Source organism: Podarcis cretensis (genome assembly GCF_951804945.1).
Source record: "Podarcis cretensis genome assembly, chromosome: 14".
Classification (NCBI taxonomy): Eukaryota; Metazoa; Chordata; class Lepidosauria; order Squamata; family Lacertidae; genus Podarcis; species Podarcis cretensis.
The window spans coordinates 34,893,721-34,919,489 of NC_137183.1; the positions used below are offsets into that span (position 1 = coordinate 34,893,721).

General features: G+C 39.9%; 1 protein-coding gene across 32 annotated transcripts in view; it reads right to left on the bottom strand.

Moving 5' to 3' along the window:
* Window positions 1-25,769, bottom strand: part of RBFOX1 (RNA binding fox-1 homolog 1) — a 1,485,186-nt gene that overhangs the window by 457,332 nt on the left and 1,002,085 nt on the right. Inside the window, exon 1 of one of the 32 annotated variants that reach the window (XM_079952546.1) lies at window positions 13,652-14,119. The exons of the other annotated variants lie outside the window; for them this stretch is intronic. Within the exon in view, the coding sequence (XP_079808672.1) occupies window positions 13,652-13,669 (18 nt within the window). The 5' untranslated portion in view covers window positions 13,670-14,119. Of the gene's footprint in view, window positions 1-13,651; window positions 14,120-25,769 lie in introns of those variants that run through there. 32 annotated transcript variants of the gene reach the window in all.

Genomic DNA, 25,769 nt, shown 5'->3' on the forward strand with positions numbered 1-25,769 from the left:
GCAACAGAGTCCCAGGAATTTAAAAGGAAGACAAAAGGAACTCCACAAAGACCAGCATAATATTTTATGGAAGATTCTCACATTCCCTAGTCTAGCCTTCATCAGACTGATATATTCCATATCTTTTGCACTACAATTCCCATGAGCCTCAGCTAGCATGGATGTCCTCAGTGCCGGATTTACGTATAAGCTAAACAAGCTATAGCTTAGGGCCCCACTCTCTTGGGGGGGGGCAAAAAATTAAAGGGAAAAAACCCCCTGGATGTACATTTCCAAAATATAAGATAAAAAACAAATAAAATAAAACCTACATACAGCAACAGTGTTTTGTGTTGTGTAGGCTCCTATCTGATGACTTTAGATACGGTACTTATTTGGTCCATAAATTACCATATAACATATACAGTGGTACCTCAGGTTAAGTACCTAATTTGTTCCGGAGGTCTGTACTTAACCTGAAACTGTTCCTAACCTGAAGCACCACTTTAGCTAATGGGGCCTCCTGCTGCTGCCACGCTACCAGAGCACGATTTCTGTTCTCATTCTGAAGCAAAGTGCTTAACCTGAAGCACTATTTCTGGGTTAACAGAGTCTGTAACCTGAAGCGTATGTAACCCGAGGTACCACTGTATTCAACACAAAAAAACAGAGACAATTTGTTGTTGACAAAGGACAGCTGGACATATAAAGGGCCCCATTACCTTCAGTAGCTTAGGGCCTCATCAAACCTAAATCCGGCCCTGGGTGTCCTGTATGGGGCTAGAGAACTGAATGACAACATGTGGAGAAGCGTAGCTTTCAATGGCTGCCTGTGTTTCAGTTTGTGTATTTATTTGGAAAGTGTGAATTAGGAAGGTTTGTTTTTAAATGTGAACTGAATCAAATTTCTCCCTCCATTGCTAGTTCTAGCCCAAATTATTTGCAGGTAGCGAGGTATGCTCCCCCTTAGAAAAAACTAAATCTGGAACTCTGGAAATCTGGAAAAAAATAAATCTGGAAATCTGGAAGTATATCATTGTTTCTATCTAAACAGGACTATAATCATATAGAAGTCTTCTCTGTGTTGTGGTGCCTTGATTGTGGAATGTCCTCAAGCCACAAATATGACTGGTGACAACACTGTTGTCATTCCAACACCAGATTGAAAAGGAATTTATCTGCCCCGCCATTTTAAGCCGATGACAATTTTGTGTTTTTCTTAGGCATTTTATTTGTTTTGAATAATGTATTTTATCCTTTTTTGTTGTGTATTTTATGATTTGATTTATGTTCAGTACCCAGGCTTGTTATATGTGCAGGTGAAATAACAGATATAAATACTTTAAATAAATAAGAACCCATAAGAAACGTGTGCTTTGGAAACGTGTGCCTGGATGCACAAACATGTACCCCAAATCTAAGAATCACAACTATACTGGCAGAGCTTCCGTCTTCCTCTCAGCAATAGTATCAATCACCTGTTGCATAGAAGCATGAGAGGGGCTGGATCTTGCCCTTTGCTTCCTTACCCACCTCCAAACATGGCTGGGAGAATCACCATGTATATCACTATGCCCTTGGATGGTATTTTTATGGGAAACAAGGATTTGAACTTTTGCTTTTTAAAAAATGCACATTGAGAGTTTAGGGGGACTAAGAATTTTGTAGTTACAAATAAGTAGAACTCTTGAAATGGAAGAGCTCATTTTAAAGCAGAGAGAGGACTTCAAGCCTGAAATTTCATCAGCGACACTTGTTCTGCTCTCCCTCCCTCTCAAGAGCAAAGGTATCAGGGGAACAGACATTTACAATATACATGTGGAACTCAATTGAAATACATGCAGCTGGGTTTGAATTGGGGGGGGGGGGCGGAATCCTCCTGAAAATTAGGCTGTGTTTTCTAATCTCCCAAAAGTTGCTGCTTGGACAGTTTTCATTTTTGCAAAATGACAAGTGATACTTCATTTTTAGCAAAAGGTTAATGCTAAGTCTCCCAACTTTTATAAATTGCCCTCTTTCCATAAAATAAACTCTTGCATGCTGGTGTGTAAGATTAGAGAAAAATGTTCAGGCTGCTAAAAATGGATGGATTTTGCATTTCAAGGTGACAAGTACAATGTCAGGCACAATCAATCGATCACTGCATAATTATTATTGCAAATGATCCATATCCATGCTGCAAATCTTAAGGAGAATTTAATGAAGCAGTAAGCACATCAATAATAAGATCTACTTGGTCTCTGTTAAATCTATCTATCCATCTATCTGTCTATCATCTATCTATCTATATCTATCTATCTATCTATCTATCTATCTATCTATCTATCTATCTATCTATCTATCTCTATCTATCTATCTATCTATCTATCTATCTATCTACACACACGTGCAAACACACCCACCCACCCACCCACCCACACAGAGAGAGAAAGTATACATACACACAGAAATCCTGTGCAAATAAGAAGGAAAATGATGTAGAAATCTTGAGTACTTATGATGTGATCCATCCAAAGATAATCACTTGAAGCCCTCTCCTTTAGAAATCAATAGGACTTAAAAGAAGTCAGTTTTGGCTAAACCATTTCCGTCTCCCATGTTTTTGTTCCATTACCCTCCCCTCTGTATTGATACAAACGAGAAACTCAATAAACCTTTGCAAGCATAAAGTTCTTTCTTTCTTTCTTTCTTTCTTTCTTTCTTTCTTTCTTTCTTTCTTTCTTTCTTTCTGTATTTTTATACCATCCTCTCACAAAATATCAAGGTGATGCACAGCAATATAAAAACCTTCCACAAACAATTGAAAGTCATATGAAACCATCATTCAAATGAATGGCTACCCAAGAAAATCTCAAACAACTGCATAAGCCTGACAGCATAGGAAAGTCTTCAGGAGATGCCTGAGAGTTAAAAACCAGGATGCCTGCCAAATCTACTGGAATAGTGTTCCACAAGACAGAACCAGTGGCACAAAATACCTGACTTATAGTTGAGGCCAGTCAGGGAATAGCTGACATACCAATACAGTAAAAGGCTGCCCATATTCGGAGTAGGCTACCCACTCTGGTTTTGCATGATGTGCTGTTTTATGCATGATTCATCTGTGGCTGCAGCATTTAGTTGCATCTGTGAGCATCAGAAGGGACTGGATGATCCAAACACACACAGTGTATGGCAAAATGACCTGCACTACTCATCCTTTATGGAGACTGAATGGAAGGTGTCAGGGCCGTCTTTACCTGGGAGTGCAAGGGGTGCGGGGCACTCGGGCGCCAAATTCTGGGGGGCGCCAGGCACCCGCTGCTGAAGCCGCCTAAGCTCTTCACTATCTATCTGTTATGAAATAATAAATAATTTTGATCAAGCTAGAAAAACAATACACATATATACCTAGGTATTACTGAAGTGTACACCTACTGTTTCACTAAAGGACTTTGTGCGCTCATTTACCAAAGATGTGCCGCACCAGTGGCAGCGCTTGTCATTCACAACGGTGGCACTAAAAGAGCAAATAAAAGTTTGTCTCCTTTTCCTCCCTTCTTTCGTAAACAAGAGATAAGGCCTAAGTGTGGTGTCTGACATAAACACAATAAAAGTTAATTTGGGGGCTAAACTAAATTTTGGGGCGCTGGGCGGATCTTTGCACCCCAGCGGCGCATATGCTAAAGTCGGCACTGGAATGTGTAGTCACAAATCACAAAGGGGTGTATCATGCAGACTCCTGTTAGGAAACTCTGTTATCTGTTTACATCATGAAGTGCTCCAACAGGCCCATGCAGGTAGTGCACAGAATTATCTGCTGTTATCAGAGACAGACACAAAGGCAACATCAGAGTAGATGATCATGCAGAACTGCAGCAGGCAGATCCCTTCCTGGGCAAGCCCTTTAAACCCAGGCAAACAAGGACCATGATGAAACTCAATGTATTTTATGTCTCCCCAAAACTACAACTATGGAAAAGTAGTTTAAAACTGAGAGGCTGATACAGGATTTTTCATTGTCAGTTTCTAGGAAAATTCACTTAGGATGCATGCTTCAGGGAGTTTCAACCACTGAAGAATTGGGCGGCAGTGATGGGGGCAGGGGGAGAGAAAGGATCTTGATTTTGACTCCAGGGCTTACCATTTACTTTGCTCTGCTTTGGGAACCCCTAAGTCTATCTGTATTGGAAGGATCAGTAACACATGTCCTGCCCTTTGGCTGTGCATAAAAGGGGTGAATCAGATGTGTGCACACACAGGCACAGAAAAAGACACACACACACACACACACACACACACACACACACACTCCAACTGCAGTCTGCCAGCCTGAAGCAAATGCAGAGGTGAGTTTTTGGAAAGGCACTTCAGTGCGTGTCTTTTTTTGTCTTTGTTAAAAAGTTTCTTAGCTAATTCACACCTCCTAAAACAATACAGAAGCTCTCTTTCAAATTACAGAGTTCTGCTTCAAAATTCCCACTTCTCTGATGGGGTTCTCCAACCAACCCAACCCAACCCCCCATAGAATATATGCATGAAAATGCATATATCAGTGAAAATAAATATACAAAAAGAATGCACCATATTTGGGTAAACAGCTAGAGCAGGCAAAATTCCATACAAAAATGTGTATATTAGGCAAATTGTTTGCTAAAAAAACTGGAAAAACTGCCCCAGGACTTTAAAAAATCAAGTGTCTTGAGCAGAACTGATGGCAGGAATAATGAGAAATGGAGGGAAATCAAAACTGACAAATTTGTTCATCCTTAATTTTGATGAATGGCTGTGCAAAGAAAAGGGGGCCTATCAGGCTGTAAAACTGTAAGCTGCTTTATCATTTTTCCATTTTTCTTTCCACATTTCATTGTATCATGGGGAAATTCAACTGCACCAGTTGAATCACTGCCTGCTGTACAGATCTTAAACAAAACGCTGGCAGGGAAACAAAACAGACAACCAGTCATTTTAAAGGCAGTCTCTGCCTATGAATTGGCCCTGCACTAGCTTAGTCTACACAACTACAGGTCAGTTTCAAATATTACAAAGGCTACCTACTGGGAAAGCTTTTGAATCCTCTGTTAGCTAATTGTGGTTTCATCTTCATTCAGCTTGCGCCTTTTCAATTGGACCTTTCATTCCCAGCCCCAAGATTGCTCCTTTGAATTCAGACTTTCTCCATTATTCAGTGTTATTGAGTCAAATGCCCTTGAAGATGCTTGAAATTCATATGTGTTCCCAATTATTAAACTGTTCTGCTTTCTCCCCCCCCCCCATGTAAATAGCAAAAGACACATATTATTAAACAACTGTGGTCATGCCGTCAGCTACGAAACAAGAAGTGCCTTGCTTTTTCATGCCCTTTCTGTAGTCTTACTCAATAGTTGTGAGAACTTGAGAAGCGTTGGCAATTTCCAACTAATATGTTTGATACCTCTTAACTGTGCAATGAGTTCAGACAACTACATAACCACTCATACATTTATTTTGAAAGAAAAGGGGAGGGAGGGAGGGAGGGAGGGAGGGAGGGAGGGAGGGAGGGAGGGAGGAAGGAAGGAAGGAAGGAAAATGCAATGTGGAATTGCTCAGCCAGGGCACATTTTTCAAAAGATGTAAACACTTTTGTGAAATGAAGGGTCTCCCATCTCAGAAAAAGAAGAAGCTAAGGCTGCATGGAATTCCCTATGCATCCTCCTTAAATGTCTGACACTCTCCAATACAACATACGGTAAATATTGCCCTTTTCAAATTGGGAGGAAAACAAATCAAATCTTGGACCTGTGTTTCCAGGAGTGAACCAAAAAGAGAAATCATCTCTGGATACTTGCTAACTAAACTTCGATGGTTCAGTGTCCTTTTCCATAGCTGAACAGAGTTTTAATTTCAGAAAGAAATAAGCTTCTGCATTAGCATGTGAATGAATTCATTGATGGACCAGAACTACCAAACACAGGAGATCTACCTTCAAAACTGCATGGGTCACAAAGCTATCATTTGATCACAGGAAACTCCCTAAACTGGAGTTAGACCATCACTTTGCCCAGTAATGTCTACACTGACTCACAACAGCTCTCAATGGATTCAGGGTGGAAGCATTCCCAGCTCAACCTGGAGATTTTAGGGACCAAACATGGGATCTTCTGCATGCAGAATATATGATCTACCTATAGCCCTCCCTCAATATTTATTAGACATTATGGTTATGTATGCAGTGTGTTCCAAAACTAGTTCAGTGGTATGGGTGTATAGGTCTAGAACTAAAAGCTTTCCTCTTGAAGTGTCTTGACAATTCAATTTTCTAGAAATAGCTAAGTGGAGATGGGTGGATCTGCCTATCTGCAGCTCATGCCAATTTTGCATTGTATTCATAAGTTTGTCATATCCCATATTAACATTAATTGATGGGTCTTTTTTTAAAAAAAGTATTTGAATATGCATTTTTTTACAAAATATAAATGTAAACATATATATATATATATATTATCTCAATGCATACAATTCCAAATGTAATTTATCCTACATTATACTTTCACAATGCATTTTGATTAGGGATAGGTGAATATGTCATTTTCTGGGTCATTTTTCAAGTCAAATTCAGTTCTCCACATTTTTGTCTCAGCATAGGTTCCACAACATTAAAGACCCAATTCGTATTATTGTGCGGAATGGACTTCCTGATAAGCCAGCTTCAGTGGTGAATTGGATATATAATGGGTGAGATTATTTTTTAATGTATCCCATTCTCAAACTAGAACCAGCACTTGGACTTAACCCAATATGTAACTGGCAAGCTGGACAATTCTTTCAGCAATGGCATAACATGGTGGCGATAATTTATGTGGTTTTATTGGATGGGGTACCTCTGTTAAGTATATTTTTTCTATTGCACCCCCCCCAATTCTTCCAACCCCTTCTCCCCTGAGCTGCTGGAAAGCTAATTGGTGCCCCTTGAATCAAAGTGTCTTCATAGTGCCAATACCAAACATGAAGTTCAACAATAGTGGCTACTGATGTGAGAGAAGCATGAGATAAAATGACCTGGAAATGAATTTTTTGAGATAATAGCCGGGTTTTAAGAGGCTTCTGAATGGTCTTCCCCAATCTGTTAGAAGGGCTTTCAAAGAATATAGTACTTAAAACAAAAAGCAATACTTCTTTTATTAAGATGCTCAGGGTAATTTCATCACCCCCTCCACAAACACAGATTATTTACTATTAAAATTTGTTTTGGATTAAATTTATTTCCTTCCCTTCCTTCCCAAAGGAGACCAGGGCAGCAAACACACAAGTGACAAAACAGCCATTTGTAGGTTGACCTTCTCCCCTGGCTATATAATATGTAGCAGCAGGGCTGTGATTGAAGCAGCAGCCCTGCTAGGCTAAAGGAGGAGTTCGGATTGTCACAATCCTAATGATGCAATCCTGACTCAATCTTTTAATGTGGCAGTGTCTACACTTTGGAATTCCCTGCCTATTGATATCAGGCAGACATGTTCACTGCACTCTTTTCTGTGCCTGCTAAAAACAGTTTTATTTAGAAAAGCCTACCCAGAAGTTTAAAAAGTGATGCAAGATTTAATCAGGGTTGTTGTTGTTTCGTCTGCTGATATTTTTTACTTCTTGAATTTTTAAAATTCTTCTTAATTTTTCTTATTGATTTTTCTTATTGTTTTAGCTTTTTCAGTAAACAGATTTGAGGGTTGCTGTCTTTAGCAATCAAATGGTGTATACATTTTATGAAATTAATAAATCCAGTTTCACAGGGAATTAGTCCCATTAAATCCATCAGAATTTACTTCTGAGTCAGTAGATGTCATTAGGATTGCAGTGCATGGTTGGTAACCTCTGGTCTCAGGCTGCTACACCCAATAGAGGAAAGGACCCATCGGAAGACACATTCTAAATCCTGGAACAAGCCCTATCCTCAACTTTACTGCTCTGTGTGTATCAGATGAAGCCACTGGAGATCCAATGGCTTCCAACTTTGTCTTCTGGAACACTGGGGAATAATTCAGCTGACTCTGTACATCTCCTTCAAAAGTTTGCAACTCCCTCCCCAAAATACCTCCATAGCTGAGATGAGTGCCCCTGGAATTTGAGCACCACAAGGTTCTTCCTAATGTACCTTTAATAGCCTAGAGTGGCCTGTCAGCTGACAACTGAGGATAACTCATGAAGCCATCTATGATGGTCCCTGCTTTGCCAGAAAGGCTGTGAAAGAAATTATTGTCCAAGGAGTGGAAATCGTAGGATAGCTGAGATCCTTATGCTGTGCCATATTGTGAAATGGAGCACGCTGAGGGGAATATTTGCAAATATGTCAAGGTGTCTCCAGATTAAGAAAACTGTCATGTGAAATTTTAAATTGGGGATGAATGCCCAGCTTCTGTAAAATGAAACTGCATTACCTGCACACACTTGCATAGGGATAGATCCCACTGAACCCAGTGGAACTTGCTTTCAAGTAAACAAAGGTCTTGCTAGCATATCACATGGGTTGTTTTTTTTTTTGGTGTGAGGGGGTAACAAATATGAAAAAATATAAGCTGCCAAATGTCAGAAACCACATAGCATTGTATCTCCTGCATACCAAAGTGTAAATTGCTAAATATCATTGCACAGCTCTTATGAAACACAGTCAAATGTTAAATATGCCACGTCAACTGTCAAGCATTGTAAACAAACACCAGTGTGCAATTCCAAAACAACAGGTATAATCAGATGCCAGGAACAGATATCATGCATCTGATGACTGTGCATCAAGTATATTAAAATTTTGAAATTTGGTTCTGGCCCCACCCACTGCTTGTATGTCCCCCCTGCTCTTACTGGTGGGGTGGGTTTAGCCATAAGGGAATGTGGTCCTTGGATTTTGTCTTAAACAGAGATCTTTCCCAAACATGTTGCCTGAGACCCTTTTAGTTACAGATGTGGCTGAACTACCTGTCCCATCATCTCTGGCCATTGGCCATGCTTGCTGGAACACCTGGAAGGTCAAAGGTTCTCCATCTTAGCTGCAAACAGTCTGCTGCAGTAGTAGGTGTGTGTGTGTGTGTGTGTGTGTGTGTGTGTGTGTGTGTGTTTACTATGCATTTGGACATTTCTTATGATATTGTAACCAAATTTTGTAAGCTAGTTCCTGAGATCAAAGTGCACGTTTTCATTTGTGTTTGCATATAATTTGACATAATTTTGAATCAAGATGGCAGACTTTTCAAAACTGCAGTGTTACTGACCAAATCGTGCATGACGGTGACTGAGATCAATGAGCAGGTATTTGTCTATGTTTGGATATGACTGGATGCTATTTTCTATCAGGTGAACTGAACCTTTCAAAACTTAGCTGTTTTAACCACTTTTTTTAAAAAATGGTTCCTTAGAACACCCCCTACAAGGCTGCTAATTTTATATACAAAAGACTGTGCATAAACCAATCAAAATAAGCCCCACCCAGTAGTAAGTGGCACACCAACCACTTTCCCCTATAGTAAGGCCTCAATCTTCATTTTTAAATCTAAAATGGCTCAGTCTGAGGTATGGCAATGCTGATGGCAACAGTGGCAGAGACAGCAAGTGGGAAAGTGGTTAAAAACCAATGCCACCCCTGGACTCTGTCTCATGGACTCTGAAAGCTAGATGTGTCATTCCATGCACCAAAGTCCACACTGATGTAACTATATATTGCTCTTTGAACGCAGTTATCCGTTTCCATCTAAAGATGGGCTAGCTTCCTCAAGTCCAATTTGTTACTGATTGCTGATAAATGGATATAGGATGTGCCATAGATTGGAATGGAATAGAGATTTGATGCAGTTTGCATTTAAAAGCACATTCTAGTAATCTGCACTTTCTGAAACAATCCAAGAACTGAAATGCAGCCATCCTTTGGAATTTGCACTTCTCTGAATTTTGCAACCCTCAGGCAAGTAGCTTGTTCAATGATGCATGGACTAAGGTGAAGTGTGCATAAAAGCGTGTATATTAGTGGAAATATCATGCAAAAATACACTATGTTCTGGGAAATGAGTATATTAGGCAAAGAAATATGTATATTGGGAGGAATTTGCATGGAAATGCTGATGAACTTTCCTGAGAACTTTTTAAAAAAATCACAAACTGAAATGTGGAGAACTAAGCTTAGCAGTGGAAAAAATAAAGAGAAAACCAAAATTGGTAGATTCACCCTCAGACAACTCAAAATTAAGACAGATCCTTCCTATGCGACAGAGACCTATCCACAAACTCACTGATCTTGCTGGGAGTGTGAGAGACCATAGCACCACCAGGGAACATGCCAGTCTTCTGCATTCAAATTGAGCAGCCAGAGAATCAAAACTTAAAACTATTATCACACTTTAAAGGGATATGTATAAGGAAAAACAGGCTCACATGTGTCAACACTAGGGGTTGGGATAATGTTGATCCTGTGGAGGGATCCTATGTTATATACACAGAGGGTCTTTCAGATCCTATAATGAAAAAATGGTTTTCAGGCCCTTATCTGAGATCAGACCCTGAATTTTAATCTCTCTACCTGTTGAAGGACTTCATATTGACTTTCTGTGCTGTGTGAAAGAAATCAACTTCCTGTATGAAGAGTCACTGTGCCTATGCCATTGGACAGCATGAAAAAGATGTTTATGCAGCTAGGGATCACTCTCATTATTATTATTATTATTTGGGGGAGTATTACATAAATCAATTTGATTGCTAGAATATGGCCCAGTTTTGAACTTTGCACATGCTCAGATCTGAATTCTGATGAGAAAATGAGCATTAGAGCAGACCATAAGACTCTAAAACTGACTTCTTGTCTGCATCTCCTGGGTTGTGCACAACCGTAAGAAATATATATCTACATATCTACATTCACTCGCATGGGGATATTGCACAAAACAGCTTTAAAACATACACTGGATTAATAACTTCTTCACACACACAATGTTACTCAAAATTCAACCCTTCATCGTTCTGGAGATGCCACACTATCAATGTACACTAGAGGAAACAATATTCTTGGAGAGCGAGGGAATTCCGAATTCCAAATAGGAGACCTTCATAGCCTGAGAAAAACTTCACTGACTGCAAAAAAAGTTAATGCACCCACTATGTACATAATAAGGGGCAACACACCACCACTATCAAGTGATTTCCTGTTTGCATTACTAATGGAAGCAAAGAGTGAAATACCACTAAGAGAACCAACTTAATTTTCACACGGGCTATGCACTCCAAATAATATTCATATTATTGGCTAGCAGAGACATAATTATATAAAATACTGATGTTAGTGTCAACATGGAGTCCTCTCACATCAGACTGTTTCAGAGATTTCCACATTTTATTTCCAAGACACAATATCTCTGCTCACTGAAAGAATTTAAACACCTGGAGAGAGAGAAAGAGACTCGAAGATCTATATATTAGATGTCTGTGAGTCTTAAAACTACTACTATGCAAAATAAATAAATAATGCAATTAGATTCTAATTATAAGCTGCTTGTGGGATATTTTCTTATTTCTGAGAGCAACAGCATCTGAGGATAATGAAAGCACTTAATTCCCAGCGTGAAGCCAACTAATCTGATTTTTAGATTTTATTTTATTTTTTAAAAAATAGTGGCTGATATACCCGCATAGCCAAATTAATATTGGAAAATGGTGCTGAGTACCTGGCTTGGATGGTGGGGGAGGGTGTTTGCGGGGTGATATATATTTAAAGAGAGCAACCCTCTTCACATTGATGAATGTTGCTAATAAAAATCTGAACTGCTGTAAAATACTGGTCAAAAAGAAGAAAATAGAAATTGAAAGACTTGGCTTTTAAAGGTCAAAGATTAATTACTAAGAAAGCAGGTCAGTGAGTTTTCTGAACCCAGGAGAGCATGCTGTAGAAACCTATGTGTTATTGTGCATTGGGTTATAACAAACAGAAGGTACCAGGAATGGCTAGGGAGAAAAAGTTCATAAATAATATGAATTACACCTCTTCATCTCTCCTCTGCAGATAATGAAAGGCTGAATTGCTACCTGTAATTAAACCTTTTTTTTAAAAAAAGTTTTCTAATCAGCAAAGCTTTATGTAGCCAAAAGTCACATGCAGGCATAACACACACTCACATACACACCACAGGCCAAAAGGTACTAATATTGTGTTTTAATCAATTCCGTTCATATGCAATGCAAATGTGGAACTACCAGTGGCCTCGTGACTTTTATTTCTCTGCCCCAATAAATCTGTCTGTTATATTCTAAGTGAAAGCTGAGGGGTGGGGGGGGGGATAGAGAGAGAGAGAGAGAAAGAGAAAGGGGCAGGATCCAATTTCACAGAGTTTGCAAATGCAAAATTGTGAGGATTTGTTAAAGGAAGAATGTATATATGCATGCTTCTGACGGCCAGCTGATATCAAAGTCGCCAATGAAAAGCATAGTCAGTGACTGGATTCCTTTTTCTTTTTTAACGAAGAGAAAAAAGAATGGGGTTAGCAAAATAAAGAAGTCACAATTCACAGCGTGCCTCTGGGAACTGCATGAATAGATATTACTGAGGGGAACTAAGCTGGACAGAGTCTGCCGTGTAAAAGGGACCGTCAGAAATAATCAGACTTGCTGATTGGTGAAGCTTTTGAAAGCACCGCACAGGTCAAGGAACATAAATAAGTCGTGTACATGCCGAAACACGATGCCTTTTGTACATCTGTGACAAGTTAAAACAATTTATCACAGGGTCAACAGAAATGAGAAAGCTGGGCGGGAGGTGGAAGTCCAGGACTCCCAACCAAGAGCAGTTTGCAAAGAAAAGCAGAAAATTCACATGGAAAAGTCGTACGGCATTTCTGCTACATATTTAGCCATTTACAACGCGAACGAACAGTACCCATGAAAAGTCTTCCCCCAAAGATTGCACTCTTTTGACTGTAGAGCAGGAGCACATCTGCATTGCTTACAAATGACTCTGCTTGTGTGCTTAAGCACAACCACATGATTTATCACACTAATTTGTTCCCGTATTTGACCACATCCCTTTGCACACATTGCAACCTTATTCTAGTTCCTTACGCTTTCTAAGAGAATTGAATCCAAGGGGGTGTTGCAGACGGGGGGGTGGGGGGGTGGGACGACAACAACAGGACAGTGCTGAACATACAACTGCATAGGGTTGCTTTCCTGCACATTTATAGTTGTCATTTACCTGAAGCAACCTAGGATAAGCGACAAGATTACAGCTATCACTGACATCCGGTTTCAGGAGTGCAATTCAGAAGTTCTAATCAGCCTCTCGGCATGAACAGTCCTTGGTTAAAAAGAGAGAGAGCAAATTCTGTGTGCCCACAAGTGAAGAATCATGCGTTTTCCGTTTTTGTTTTATTGGCATCCCCTGAAAAATCACAGACGCATACTGTTTGGAAATGTGTTTTAAAAAACCCAAGCACATGCACACACACTCACACTGAGACCCAGCAACATTTTACTACAAAGGCTGCATATTCAAAATGAGCATAGTGCAATATTTCAGAAAGCAGCTTGTTTATAAAAACCACTCCACACAAACCTGGCTGGACAACTCTCCTACTACACAACCGGCATTTAGACACATTTTAAAGATATGCATCACTCCCAACAAACTCAATATAATAGAAACAACAACAAACAACAGCAAACAATGAGATTGACATGGAAAGAAACTACCTACCCATAAATACATCATCATCTTGAAAGGGGGGATAATCAAGGATTCTGCCAGCAAAAACGGAAGTCTCCTTTAGTTCACTAAGTATGTCGGAAAGGAAAGAGAGGAGAAAAAAGAGAGAGAAAGAAAGAACTGTGCCCAGTGGGTAGTTAAAAAAAAATCTTGCCTTTTTCTGTCAAGTCTTTACAGTTTTCTTCTTTTTCTTATACAAGTCTGTTTGTTTGTATGATTATGAGAATAGCACACACTCGTTCAACGTTTCAGTCGCTTTCCCCCCCCTGTGGGAGAAGTGATTGCTTCAGGCTGCTTCCCCCCTCCTTGTTTTCCTCTTCCGTTTTTTTCCTTCTTCCTTTCTTCCCTCTCTTCCTCCCTAACTCTGCCTGTCCTTTCTTGACTGTCAAGCTTCCTTAGGTAACAATTCTTGGTGTGTCTGTTTAATGAGCAGATCCGTGCACTAAAAGGCAGCCAACTACAGTAGTAGAATCAAGAGAGTGAGAGAGACTGTGTGTGTGAGAGAGAGAGAGAGTGAGAGAGAGGGGAAAAAAATATTATTATTAAATAACTAAGGAAGACTCCACACAATGGAGTGAAGGAATGTTACATAAAAGAAATAAAAATCCTTAAAACGTCTTGAAGAACAGAAAGAAAAAGAGTAAAGTAAAGCAAAGCAAGAGATCCTAATGGCTCTCAAGCCATCACCTTTTTTTTCCTGCAAAGGGAACCTGTTTCCTTTTTTTATTATTAAAATAATGATAAAATCTCACATTTCAGAACCCCCTCCCTTTAACTCAAAGTGATGATCCCATGGAAGAGAAAGTATTCTCCCTGCATCCCCTCTTTATCTCTTTAAATGTACTTCAGATAAAAGCAGCTGCTAGACAGGTCAAGGCCTTACCAATCTTATTACTCTAACACAAGAGTGTTCAACATACTTTTCTACAGCCATCTACTGACTTTACGGTGCTATTGCCACTGCTGTTTAAGCCCTGCTGAGAGATACCCGAGTATATGTGGAGCAGGGAAATGTTCTCTCTCTCTCTCTCTCTCTCTCTCTCTCTCTCTCTCTCTCTCTCCCCCCTTCTCCCTTCTTAAAATATATATCTGAAGATGGCTGGGAGACTCATGGTTAGAGGATGAAGAAACTCTTCAAGTATAAAATGCAATCCCCCCCTTTCCCCCTGTTTTTTAAAATCAAGGCAAGTTTCTCAATAGTTTTCAATAGAAGGCAGATTATTCATCATATCAAAACAAGCTTTGCACACACAGATACACATACATATGGTTCAAAAGGGCACCACTTTCTTGGGATTCTTTGGTGTAGAATTTAAACTTGTCCAGCTCAGAAAGCAAACAAACATATTTTAACTGTTACATCAAAACCAATTTGCAATTTGTGAAATTGCAGGAATCACTACCAAAAGACACAGTGTGCAATGGGAATATACAATGTTGGGCTCGTTTATCCTGGACAACACCAACAAAGTTTGTGTTTTTAGAAAATAATAAATTAATAAAATACTACTCCACATCCTGGGGCGGGGGCATGAAAGAGACAACATAAGTGATCATTGTAACATGAGGATATAAAATAATCAAAACCAGTGGCAATTATTGGTTAAACTTTTGCAGTACATGCATTTGGAAAGATGTGACCAGGCAGTAGATTGTGCAACATTTCATAGATTAAAACAAACTGTTCTGGAAGCGGTCCTGTCACCTTTCTGAGCATCACACACAAGTGTGGTATACTTGGGTGCATGTGTGTCCTACTTTAGAGAGGACAGTCCTCTTTCTTAATCTGCATCTATGCATGCATATTAGCATATGCAAATCAACCTCTTTTGCAGGGTGCCACATTTTTCCATTTTGAGGGGTGCATAAGTGGTCCCCCAGTATGTGGGCAAACACTATTATTTCACATTTCTGAAGGCTCTTCTTGACCTGTGATGCACTGTGCACACTTACCTTGCAATGGCCTACTTAAAAACAATTTACAAGCAGAAAAAAAATGGGGGGGGAGGGCTGTTTATTTGTTTTTGGTTAAAAATAGAGTGGGGAAATTACAATTGTTGTAAAGCCTGTTATCACACTTAACAGCTGAGCATAAACTTCACCAACTGCAGTCTGGGAAATAGCAAGCTATGCATAACAGGGTGATGTTAAAACTAATGCCCATGAACTGACATGTGTGTGGCATGTGCTTTAAAGAAAATATGCACTCAGAGATTTAACTTTCATAGAGCTGGAGGAAGGGGGCAGAACCTGCAGAATGACACTTACAGTAAAGCCACAATAATAACATCAAAAACTAAATTGAGAAAAGGCATCCTCACCAAAACACATTGGGGGAGGAGTAATTAATGAGGAGCAGATAACAAAAAATATGTCTCTATTTGCCAAAATATAAAAAAATCACTGAAATTACTAAAAAACCAGAGAAAAGCTCCTAATCGGACTTTTCCCAGATTCTGAAGTTCTACAATGCCTGGCCTTTTTTTCTGGAGCGAAACAGAATCATTTGGCCTTTTCCAATGTTCTCCTTTATATATCTGGATTTAGTACAGAGCTCTGTGTGAGCTCACTTTGCTGCAGCTGAGTTCCTTTGTACCTTTTCCCCTCGTTTTACCAGTGCAGACATGCACTAATTAAAAACACAGCAAAAGGGGAACAGGGAAGAGTTTTTTATGTGATTGTACGTTTGGTCACATCAAACTTGTTCCTCCTTTGGGGTTTCACGAATGTGCCACATCAAATGTGGGCATCAGCAAAAACGCCACAGCAGAAGAATATTGAGGCAATCATAGGTGTAATCACATCAATATTTCTTCATCGGGGCACATGTGAAGATCACTAGCATGGGGGTGAAGAGGGGCATATAAATTAACTGAAGCAAATGAAAGCAATAGCACTCTGCACATGTTCAATTTCCAGAACATTTGCTGCATTTGCAAATATCTGTCAGGAAGCAGGAAAGAGTGGTCTCAGGGGTTGTGCCCGCAACCCCAAGTCATACAACTCCTGCCCCTGATGCTGCTATCATTACTGGGGGTAGGCAGAGATCTTTTGTATGCACAGAGGCTCATCACATAATTTATAACATTTATGGTCCACACATTGCAGAAGCCTTCATGCATAGTGAAGTGGTCTCAAGTTAAATGGGGATTCAAAAGAATTGGAATCCAGGGCAGAGTGAACATGGGGAACATTAAATGCAGGGAATGAGGCTCATCCTTAGGAAACACACTTCTAAAGCAAAACTGGGACATGCATCAAAATGTTAAAGTGCAGAATGCTGCTGTTCAGAATACCAATGACATCAACCACTCCCTCTTCTCCCTCGGTATCTGCCCCCTCCCAAACATTAATCAGCATCCAGTGGCCTCTGAGCATACTGTTCTCCTGGGCTGATTTTGGGGTCCCCCCTTCCTTTGTTTTTCTTTATAAATATTTTGTGTACACCTGCAAACTTTGAAGTTTCTCTAGGCTTATAAACGCCTCCTTCTTATAAGACTGGGGAAGGCATTCCATTCAGTTCACATTTAAAGATGAGCGTACCTAATCCACACTTCTGGAATGATATGAAAACCCAAAAACAGCTATCCTTCGAAATGCACACTTTTCCAAATTTTACAATGCAGTTTTCTAGCCAAGTAATGTGAATAAGAATCCATATGGTGAAAAGTGTCTGAAAAATGGCCATATCAGGGGGAAATAACATTGGGGGGGGGGGTTGCTAAATTGTATCTATTAGGCAAATATTAATGCAAACATGTATTAGCAAATATTGAATTGAAATGCTGATGAATTTTTGAGAATTGTTTTATTTAAAATAAGTTGCACACTGATGGAGAAATGTGGAGAACTGGACCTAAGAGAAACCAAAGTGAACAGATTCTCCCATCTTTCTATATATGGGCAGTGCAGTTTTGGTGACATAATGAATCATACTCACAGCCTGTATATGAGAAATAAGGGAAGAAATACATACTGAAAGAACTGGCTCCTAATTCAGACCTTCCTTTAATTTAAGGGGGAAATGTAGTTATATTTGTGGGTGCTCAGTCAACCAGTGACAAAGTCGTGCCTTAAATGGAGTCCCTGGGAACCTACATCTCCAGCTTAATCATACAGGGCAAAATATTGTGTAAATAATTTAAACACATCAGCTAAATCGTTGAATCATTCAGTGTGCCGTGGCCATTGGCAAATGGAGTGGCACTTGCTAAAGCAGCCCACAATGAGGTTCGCTGTGAGATATGATCACATGGGGCGTTTGGGAGCACAAACTAAAATCTTGATGATGAAGTGAACAGCAGTTGAGAGATCTTTAAAGACCGTGGCATCTGGAAGCATTTCAGTGTGCCACCCTAGGATGCTCATATAAAAACCATGCTTCCCTGAGACCAACTAAATACCACTTCCTTGTGCAACAAAATCATGTTTCAAGTTCTTGTTCGTTTGGAGTTTTAAGGAACCCTTCAGCAAGCAAAGCATGGGTTCCACCACTTAGCTATTCTCCTTCCAACCCAAGGCGTTTGTTTATTCACCTTTTCAAATACTTCTAAGTCTATATCCGGCATTGGGGTCCTCAAGTTAATTACTGTGCATTGTGTGCTGTTTAATGTCTCTTCTGAATCCACAGCAAATTAATTTCATTGACCCAGTCCTAGTATTATGAGAAAAGGGACAAAAAATAAAATAAAGTGAACCTATCCATTCACTCTGTCCATCCCATTCAGACTCATCAAGATGCATACAAAGCCTAGCCACAAAACCCAGAATGCCTTTTATGGTTTATTTGATGGAGATGGCAGAACCAGAAGCGTATGTGCAGAGGCTGCACATGGGCAAATGGTTGGGGATCAGGTATCTAAAGAACTGCTACTTCCTGCCATCAGTTCACTGAGATCTTCATTTGGTGAACTCTGGTGCCCTCAGCTGGCTATCAGGGGGAAGACCTTTTCAGTGGTGGCCCCTCTTCTCTGGAATAACCTCGCCAAACTTCTGGAAGGTACTTTTACGTTTAAGTGTCAGGTTAAAACTCCCCCCCCCCCTTTTTTTATAAAGACTCTTGGCTGACTTAACTTTTTGATGACATTGTTTACCATTTTATGGACTTTTAGATTTTAACATAGTTTAACAATTTCCCTGTGGCAGACAGACAGTTCTGTTCTTCTTTATTTGCAGATCTTCCTGTTGCTTAATTTTATTCACACCGTTGTACATGAGGTACATTGTCAAAACAAAAAGTGACTAATAAATGTCATAGATAAATCCTACAGAAGCATCTCAGCGCCAGCAACTGTCTTAATATAAGGGCATTTGAAAATACTGTAGGCTTCTTTCCCATATATGTAATTTATCTGAATATGTGATTCTTGAATCAAAGACTTGAATAAGCACAGCATGGACAGGGGGGCAAGGAAGAAGAAGGCAGAGTCTTTAGACTGGGGTGTTTGTGTGTGTGGGGGGGGGGTGCTTTTCTGGTTGGCAGACCAGATTTTTATCTCGCCACCCCTGGTGATGTCAGGGGATGCTCTACTTTGAAGCTAGTTTAGAGTCTTGCTGGTATCCCAGTGTGAATCACTCTTCATAAGAAGTTGCCCTATGGCATCGCACTATGTGGAGGGCACTAGTTAGATGAGTCCATACACGTGGTCTGAATTTTGATTCCTCTTCACCCAGGATGAAAGTGAATGCAAGGCAATTTTAGAAACAACAACAACAATAATAATATCTCAGAACAATGTATCACGGCTTAATTTAAAACAGGCAAAGAGGACCCTAAACCACAATCCCTATAGTGTGTGTTCCCTAGCCCTCAGCACACTTCTGTTGGCAGAACGACCGTGAGCAGGGTCCCAGACACAAACAGCATATCTTAAGGAGATTTGAGGAAGAGATTCCTGAAAAGTGGAAAAGCTAATTTCAAGGCCAAAGTCAGCACCTTGAATTGACCCCAGAAAAAAAGGGGAGCCAACAAAGTTCGCATAAAATTGTCCTAATAGGGCTCATTCTGCAAACCCCCAGAGACAAAGCTGACTGGAGCATTCCAAACCAACTGAAGAGATATGCAGTTTTCACAAAGCAGTTCAGAATTATCTCACATGATTGAGACACCTACTGTCAAAGATACGCACAGAACAGTTCTGAATTGCTGTTGTTTGCTGCATGTATCTTAATGTTCCCAAACATTCATTGTACTTGTCACACAGAAGCAAGGGAGGGGGGAATCACAGTTTTGAATCTGTGTTTTCCGTCACATGTACAACTGGCTTCCCTCTGAACTATACAGGCTAAATGCATTAGCACATTTTACAAGGAATGGTGCTTAATATATGAAACAGCTTGTGCAATTAAGCTGCCACCCACCCCACCCCTACAGACACATGCATTTTAAATTTGCTAACTTTTACCTATTCCACACAGTTCTCTGCAAGACTGAATAGGTGGTTATATATTCAGAAGCCGAGAAACACACAGTGCCTCTGTAACATTTCTCTCTAAGTGAATAGAGACTCAATGGGCAAATCAGTCTATATTTTCCTGGGCTCTGACCACCTTTGCCTGAGTTCACCCCTAAATTTATTCCTTCCCATTTCTGCAACAATCTGCAAAGAAATAATATTTTGCATGAAAATTCACATTTAAAAGGGAATTCAAATATGTGTTTCTAAATGCATTCCCTCTCCAAACACACATATTGAAATACATTATGTCTCCAAATACATGTAGAATATATGTGCTTTGTTTCTGCCTTTAATCGAGAACCATATAGAACATTCAATAAATGTGGAAGCTGGTAAATAAAGAAGTTCCAAGTGAAACTTTAGTATGGGAGGTGTGGAGCAGCTTTGGTCATATTGGCATTCAAATATTAAATCCCCACCCCCATTCATCTCTAGTCTGAGAGTTCCAGAAGTACCAACAAAAACCCTAAGGGTTTACTAAGAAGTCATATATGGTGGTATAAGTGACTAGGGAAGAAGAGTGTCGAGCTACTACAGCTCAGGTTTATGTTGTAGTAATATATAGTAAATATCTTATCCAAACCTAATCATTGCACTGCATTTTGTCAGGAGGTCCATTTCAGAAAAGGACTTAATGCAGTACCACCTCCCATTTGGAACTGTCTCCCATTACACAACACTCAGGTATCAAAACTATGGTCTTCTCTCCTCTTTCAACAAACCCTCTCAGTGGAGATTTTTAGACCAGTTGGTATTTGCATCAAATAAAATTGTTTTAATATAATTGTTTCAACTGTTATAATAGTAATTGTGTTATATAGGTTTTATCGCATTGTGAAATCACTTCAAGGCATTTCATAGGGAGAATATTATAAAGAAAAGAATTAAAAATAACAATAATACTTATCCTTTCCTATTTTGACTTGGCATAAAGCTTCTCCAAATGCAGCTACCACACAACTGTCAGCAATGAGGACATCTGAAATCAACACCCAGTGAGACCAACCTGTTCACTTTTAATAATGATCCCTCAACTCAGTGTGGCTGCTGTGCCATATATTAGATTACTTCATATTAACTTAGATAATAATGCATTTTCAAATATCACATTAGAAGGAATTAGATTCCAGTGGTTAAACTGAAAATAAAATTTCTGATAGTGCTTTAGTGAATCTGATTCTGTGAGCCTCAGGAGTACGGAAGAGGCTCCAGAAGTTTCGAAAGGGCGGTTAAAGATGTTATTAATACGATAAAGGAGTATGCACAGTTATAGCACATGAATCATTTTTACATCAAAATTTCCCTGTTTTTGGAGCAGAGGCGCTCCACAGACAGCATATAAAAGTTCTCTGAACTGTGCCTCGGGGCTGTGTCAACTAATTATTTCTGTATTTGAAATTCTGTTCATTATGAAATTGATTACTCCAATCAATTTTTCCCCATCTTTTCCCCCTGAAACAAGTCAAATGGCACTCTCTGGTTCTCCCATTCAAGGAAAGTACAGAGCTTTCCTTTTGAGATTATGAAGCATAGTTTTAGACAGGAAATTATTTGCTCTACACTGAATTGGACTCAGAGCTGAAGCATGCCAATCAGAACCTTCTAGTACAGCCCCTCTTGGGTACCCTACTTCAAGGCAGGAACTTCATCATTGGATGATCTCCTGCATCAAAATACTAATACTGATAATCCCTGCACACAGAAAATTAGCATGTGCTAATAAGAAGAGGTCTAAGCTATTCATATTCCTGATATGTTAGCTTTGTTCATGTGGGGGGGGGGGAGAGAGAACAACAACAAAATAAGGGGAAACATTCCAATGTGTGATCTCTAAACATTAATTAGAAATTAAGACATCAGTACATTTCCCACTGTTATGTTTTAAGGTTCAAGGATAAGCATAGTCAGGAAGACATCTGGAAAGAAAAGGGGGGAGCTATTTTATTTGCCCTTCTTTGGGGACCAGGCCTCCAAACACACAGCCCACCCTCAGGTATGTGACAGAGACCCATCTACTGGACGTTTGCTATCAGAAACGAATGAAAGGTTTTTTTGGGGGGCACATGGGGGGAAGACAAGAGCTCCTTGTAAGTAGCATAGGTCCTAAACAGTAGGTCCTGAGAAGAGTTTGACAAACACCAGTAGTAACCATATGGTCCAACTGTAGATTCTTAATAAGTACAAATACCATTCACCTCAATTACCTTACTCATCTACTGTCACGCTTAACTGAATTCCACATTTTTCAGGTTGCTTTGTTTCACTTTCTATTAGCTTGCTGAGTGTACAATCAAGTTTGCTAGCATTCACTGAGCTAAGAGTTTCTGCAAGCTGTAACATTTACATTTGTGACACAATTGTGGGGAGTCGGGGAGGAACCCAGGTTGGAAAAGATGGTACAGTGTGATCCAAACCATTGACTCATAACTGAGAGGACAGTTGCCATTGGCAAGGGATATGAAATTCAACCAGATCTTTGGAAGAGGGGTGGAAAGCAAGAGGTCTAATTTGGTTCCATAAAGGAAGCCGAATAAATGGTTGTGGGAGTTGGAGAGATGGACAAAAATGTAATTTGTCACAGTTTTTCTTCTTTCCAAACTTAAATTTGTTACATTTCATAATCAGTCTGCCATCAAAAAGCTTCACAAAAAACTAGCATGCACCTTTCTCCTAACATACACATTTTAATGCAATTTTGCATAATATGCAGCGCTTTCCAAGCAATGTCTGCCAATCCAATATAATGCAATTTTGTATGTTATACATACTTTCCCCTAAAACTTTCCTAATACTGGAAAATTGTATTGTAGAATCCAAAAAGTACATATTTCAGCCTCCCTGAGATCTAGTGATGAAGGGTGGTATATAAATCTGATAAAATAAATACAAATAAAATACAAAGTTAGCTGTGTTTCAGTTCTTGTGTTGTTTTGCAAAGAACAAAGTACCTATTGTTTTAATTTTAATGCAAGCCTACTTTGTTTGCAACTTTCCTGAATTAGTTTGCACTTTCCAAATTAATCAGCCTTGACTTTCTCCCTTATCCCTAGTTGAGACAAGTCAAACAATTATTCCAGCAATCTATTTAGTCACTGGTGATTGGGCCTGTTACTCAAAGCACAGAGCCCCTGTTGCAGAGCTGCTCAATATGGGTTTGGAATTATAGTGGGGAGCGGGGGGGGGGGGGAGAGAATAAAAAACTGCAGTTCTAACTGCAGCTTAATTTGCAGGTTTCCCTGGTGGGCTGGCTGTAAAGATCTATTTTGTTCCTTTTGAGCCAATTTGAATAAGAGGCCATTGTGGGATACTGCTTGGAGGTCAGCGCCGAAATACTGCAAATGGCTTCATTTGTTTTGGAAAGAGTTCTTTTGATGCCCAGTCCAGCCACCTCTGTGAAGGATATTCCAGAAGAGTACTTTAAGGAGAATTGATGTCAACCAAGCTTTAAAGCAGCCATCGAACCCCACTGCTGCTCACTGGCTCATGAACACCCTGGCCACTTCATGTCAGCTCTGTTTTTGTCTGTGTTAATCGATTCTAGCCTATATAATTAGTTTCCCGTTTTACCTTTTACAGTGCTTGGGCAGCTGAGGGGAAATGAAACAAAAGCAAGGAGGTGTGGGCAAACTGGGGGGGGGGGGGAGTGGAGAAGAAAGATTTCTCGACTTGGAGAGTTGGGAAGGAATATTCAGAAAAGAGTTCCGACCAAGTTCTGAAGTAGAGATGGAGAACTATTTTCAGTCTTTGACTGAGTTGCTTCTTAAAAGCCCTTGGGTACCAGTTGCAGGGAAGTGTAAGTGGGGTGAGCTGCTGTGTGCTCAGGTCCTAATTGCAGAGGCATCCAGTTGGCAGCTGGCAGAAGAGGATGCTGACGGTCTGGTCCACTGGCCTGATCTAGCAGGCCTTTTTTCCTACTCTTATGCTTAAGCTTAATGTGAAGGAGGGAATAGTGAAGATCTTATTAGTCAATTATTGCAAGCCAAAAACAGTAGCATTGCTTGACATGGAAGAGATGTAACTGGTGCCTCTGTAGTGTCCTGGTGTACAATTTGGCTTGGAATATGGCCCAATTTGGGAAAATTGACCTGTAAAGTTGGAGTTTTGAGGCATCAAAATAAGACTGATAAATGTATTTCTGTGTGGTGTGACTTTATAACATACAGAAATACGGAGGAACATGGATAACCTCCACTGCCACCATATAAATAGGTTTGGTTGATCTGAACATTTTTCCTCTTCTATAAATGAACAAAACTGCTGTTAAATGAAGGTCTTGTTAATATTTTGGATTCAATGTAAGAACACCTGCAGATATACTTACCTGGTAGATCATGACAAAATATCACATGATTTGAATTTAAATTATACTTTTATTCTTTGATAGGTGTTTGCGTCTTTTTTATATATGATTTTGCTTTCTACTCTGGACAATAGTATCTTTCTCACATTTAGTGATATCTGTATATTTCCTTTTTTTACTAATGAATATAATAAACATAAATATAGGAACAATATGGGAGAGGGTGTGGCTGGTCAGCAGAAACCTGAACAGGCACGTCCCTCCTATAAAACCAACACATGCTTCAACTTTCTGCTGCAGGTCCTACTTTGGGTATACGTGATAAGATTGCATCTCTCAGGTGCAATTAAATCCATAGGTGGGTTACATATCATGTGAAGTGAAGAAGTGCCTCCTTTGATTTGTCTAAAACCAGCTGCTTTCTTATTGTTCAGGCAGTATATGATGGCTTTTTATATCTTGGTAGAAATGCTAACTTTTTAAAATACGAAAAGCACAACACATTTTCAAAGAGATTTGTCTTGAGGTCCAAGCCAAGCACGGCATGCGTGGAATGCCCATGCATTCCATCATGTCTTCACAAAGAGCATTCTGTAGACATTCTACAGTGGGACATCATTAGTGTCTCCACTGAAAGACAGGGCTGTTCTCCAGTTCCTCTTGTTTCCTTGACCTAACAAGTATTTTGTTTTCATCCACCGTTTCCCTCTGAGAAAGGCGAGTTTCCAAGCATGAGCTGTCTTTCAATCACATGTCAGGGGAGCCCTCCTAGTCCAGTGAATGAGAGTGAAGATGTTAAGGGCGATGCACAGGGATTTGGGGAGGTTTCATTGCCAACTCCTTTAGGCTGTTATTTCGCTTTTAATGGGCTCGCCTCCCTCCAGCCCACACTTAGCGAACCAGTTGTTGTCATGTGCCTGGCTGAAGATGTATCCGCAAAGTTAACTTGACGCAGGAAACTTATTTTCCTTCCATCTTGACTTAGCAGCAAACAAAGGAAGGAATGCCAAGTGACAAAAGCCTGCTGGGGACCTCTCCTCTCTTTTGAAGATCCATTTCACACCCCGTATTCTGGTGGGCATGGAGCATTTCCCACACCGTATCTTGTAAAAATGCACCATAGTGCAAAAGATAACTCTTCCTCATAATTGGTTTGCTGAAATTTGTTCAAGTTCCAACAATGCCACTGGGAAAAAAGACACTACGTCATGGTATTTTTATGGGGGCAGGGGGCGTGTTTTGAATTGGCAGCCTGCTGGCCACTGATCACCACCATTGTTGAGGCAACAGAGCAAGAGAGTTAAAACTACCAAAAAAAAAAAAATGCTTTTTACGAGGAAAAACTTTCTGC